Source organism: Protobothrops mucrosquamatus, unplaced genomic scaffold (genome assembly GCF_001527695.2).
Source record: "Protobothrops mucrosquamatus isolate PMUCROS unplaced genomic scaffold, P.Mucros_1.0 scaffold28, whole genome shotgun sequence".
NCBI lineage: Eukaryota > Metazoa > Chordata > Lepidosauria > Squamata > Viperidae > Protobothrops > Protobothrops mucrosquamatus.
Genome location: NW_015386413.1, coordinates 1,955,509 through 1,958,255, shown reverse-complemented (window position 1 = coordinate 1,958,255; position 2,747 = coordinate 1,955,509). Strand labels below are relative to the sequence as shown.

The window sequence follows — 2,747 nt, the reverse complement described above, 5'->3', positions numbered from 1 at the left end:
AGATAGATAGATAGATAGATAGATAGATAGATAGATAGATAGATAGATAGATAGATAGAAAGATAGAAAGATAGAGACAGAGATGGTAGATAGATGATATATAATAAAGAGATGATAGCTACATAACTAGATAAGTAGATAGCTAGGTAGCTAGGTAGCTAGCGATAGATAGATAGATAGATAGATAGATAGATAGATAGATAGATAGATAGATAGATAGGTAGGTAGGTAGGTAGGTAGGTAGGTAGGTAGGTAGGTAGGCAGGCAGGCAGGCAGACAGACAGACAGACAGACAGACAGACTATATATGAGAGAGATGGACATGAACAACAACAACAACAACAACAACAACAACAATAATAATAATAATAATAATAATAATAATAATAATGAGTAGGAAGGGACCTTGGAGGTCTTCTAGTCCAACCCCCTGCTTAGGCAGGAAACCCTATACCATTTCAGACAAGTGACTGTCCAGTCTCTTCATTTGATTGAAGCTATTATCTTGATTAGTTTGTGATTGCCACACGAAAAAGCTGCAATTCTTCGGTGGCATTAGACAGACCACAAATAAATTAAAAATGGTAGCAAGCTGTGTGGGTTTGTTCCAATATAAAAAAAAAGTTTGAGGGTCATCTTACAATAGAGCATTATATATGTTTGGTGGACCAGAATCTATTTCATTTCCTACCAGAAAGGATTGATTCATTGATTGTTGCACTGATGACGTTCCCTAGTTGGGCCATGAAACGTCTGCCAGCTCAACCACCAAGCTCAGAGAGCACCAAGGACCCCACAGTTCAAACTTTTATTGGTCTCCCATTATTACTTGTGAGGGGGGGGGAACTTCTCTTCATTCTGCATTTTAGAAATTAAGCACCGAGTGAAAATGTTTGCAATTATTCTTACTACAATATCAAAACTAAATGATATGACTTCCACTAAATGGCATGGTGTTAAGATCCCTAGATCTCGTTAATGGATTTATTGCAAGCTCTTCCCTTTTGCATTTGCTGAAATCCTATGCATAATTAATCAAGAGGGAGCATGTTTTGAATTCAGAAGCAACTTCATTTAAGTTTCTCTGTGTATGTGTGAGTGTGTGTGTGTGTGTGTGTTTGTGTGTAGAAAGAGAGAAGGGAGGACCAGAGGCAGGCAGAGCGTTATACACCGTCCATGCCTCTAAATTAGATCTTCTACCATTTAATGACATCTAAAAATTTGGGTTTACCTGACAGTCAAATTAGATTATTATTTTTTTAATCCTTTCATGACACCCCAAAGTTTAGATTTACCTGGCAATCTTCAGAGTCTTCTTCAGGAGTACTTGGAAGGATGCATCGCTTGGGGGGCAACCTCAGTTCGTACGACATGATGCTCCACCTGAAAAATTCCAAAATTCAAAATTCAGAGAAGCAGGACGGATTCGCGGAGAAGGGATGTCGATCCCGGGAAGATCTGACGATCCTCAACAAAACTTAAAATGGACTCCAGATTGATTGAAAGAGAAAACGATAGACAGATGGAATACATGGATAGCCAGATGGATGTTTAATTGATTGAAAGAGAAGATGATAGATGGATGGATGGATGGATGGATGGATGGATAGAGATAGATAGATAGATAGATAGATAGATAGATAGAGAGAGAGAGAGAGAGAGAGAGAGAGAGAGAGAGAGAGAGAGAAAGAGAGACAGAGAGAGATAAACAGACAGAGATAGAGATAGATAGATAGACAGAGAGAGAGAGAGAGAGAGAGAGAGAGAGAAAGAAAGAGAAAGATAGATAGATAGATATATAGAGAGATAGATAAATAGATAGAGATAGATAGATAGATAGACAGAGAGAGAGAGAGAGATAAAGAGATAGATAGATAGATAGATAGATAGATAGATAGATAGAGAGAGAGAGAGAGAGAGAGAGAGAGAGAGAGAGAGAGATGTTAGAGGACAGAAAGGCCTGGAGGAACGTTGTCCATGGGGTCACGATGGGTCGGACACAACTTTGCAACTAACAACAAAACAAAGCGAAAACGAGGAAGGAGCTTCCTTACCTGTCTAACATTTTGGTGCTGGCTCGTTCCAACTTTTCTAAGATTTGAGGCAGTTGTGTGTCATCGTCGCAGGAACCCCCCCAGCCGAGGACCCGGGCAAGGTCATTTCCCGTCCCAAGTGGCAACACTCCCAAATGACACTGAAAGGAAGACAAAAATTTGAGATTTGGGATTCGCTTTTTTGAGAGTCCGTTTGCTCTAGGCGCCAGGCTAGAAAGCAGGAGGCCATGAGTTCGAGTCTTGCCTTAGCCATGAAAGCCCACTGGGTGAGTTAGGACGAATCACCAGGAGACTGGGAGTTCTAGTGCCACCTTCCCTATGAAAGCCAGATGGGTGACTTAGGACCAATCACCAGGAAACTGGGAGTTCTAGTCCCGCCTTAGCCATGAAAGGCAGTTGGGTGACTTTGGGCCAGTCCCTCTCTCTCTCTCATTCCAACCCACTTCACAGGAGGAGGAAAGTTGTGTTTGGGCATGCTAGGTATTCAGTTTTACCTTCAGTTATGTGTAAAAATAATAACGATGGGAAATAAAATAAAATAATAATAAAATAATAATAAAATAAAATAAAATAAAATAAAATAAAATAAAATAAAATAAAATAAAATAAAATAATAAAATATAATAAAATAATAAAATAATAAAATAAAATAAAATAAAATAAAATAAAATAAAATAAAATAATAAAATAAAA

General features: G+C 38.5%; 1 protein-coding gene across 1 annotated transcript in view; it reads right to left on the bottom strand.

The window, feature by feature from the left end:
- DGKH (diacylglycerol kinase eta) overlaps positions 1–2,747 on the bottom strand; it is a 105,959-nt gene that overhangs the window by 33,131 nt on the left and 70,081 nt on the right. The window contains 2 exon segments of the mRNA XM_029283156.1: positions 1,296–1,383; positions 2,055–2,194. Coding sequence (XP_029138989.1) covers positions 1,296–1,383; positions 2,055–2,194 — 228 coding nt within the window.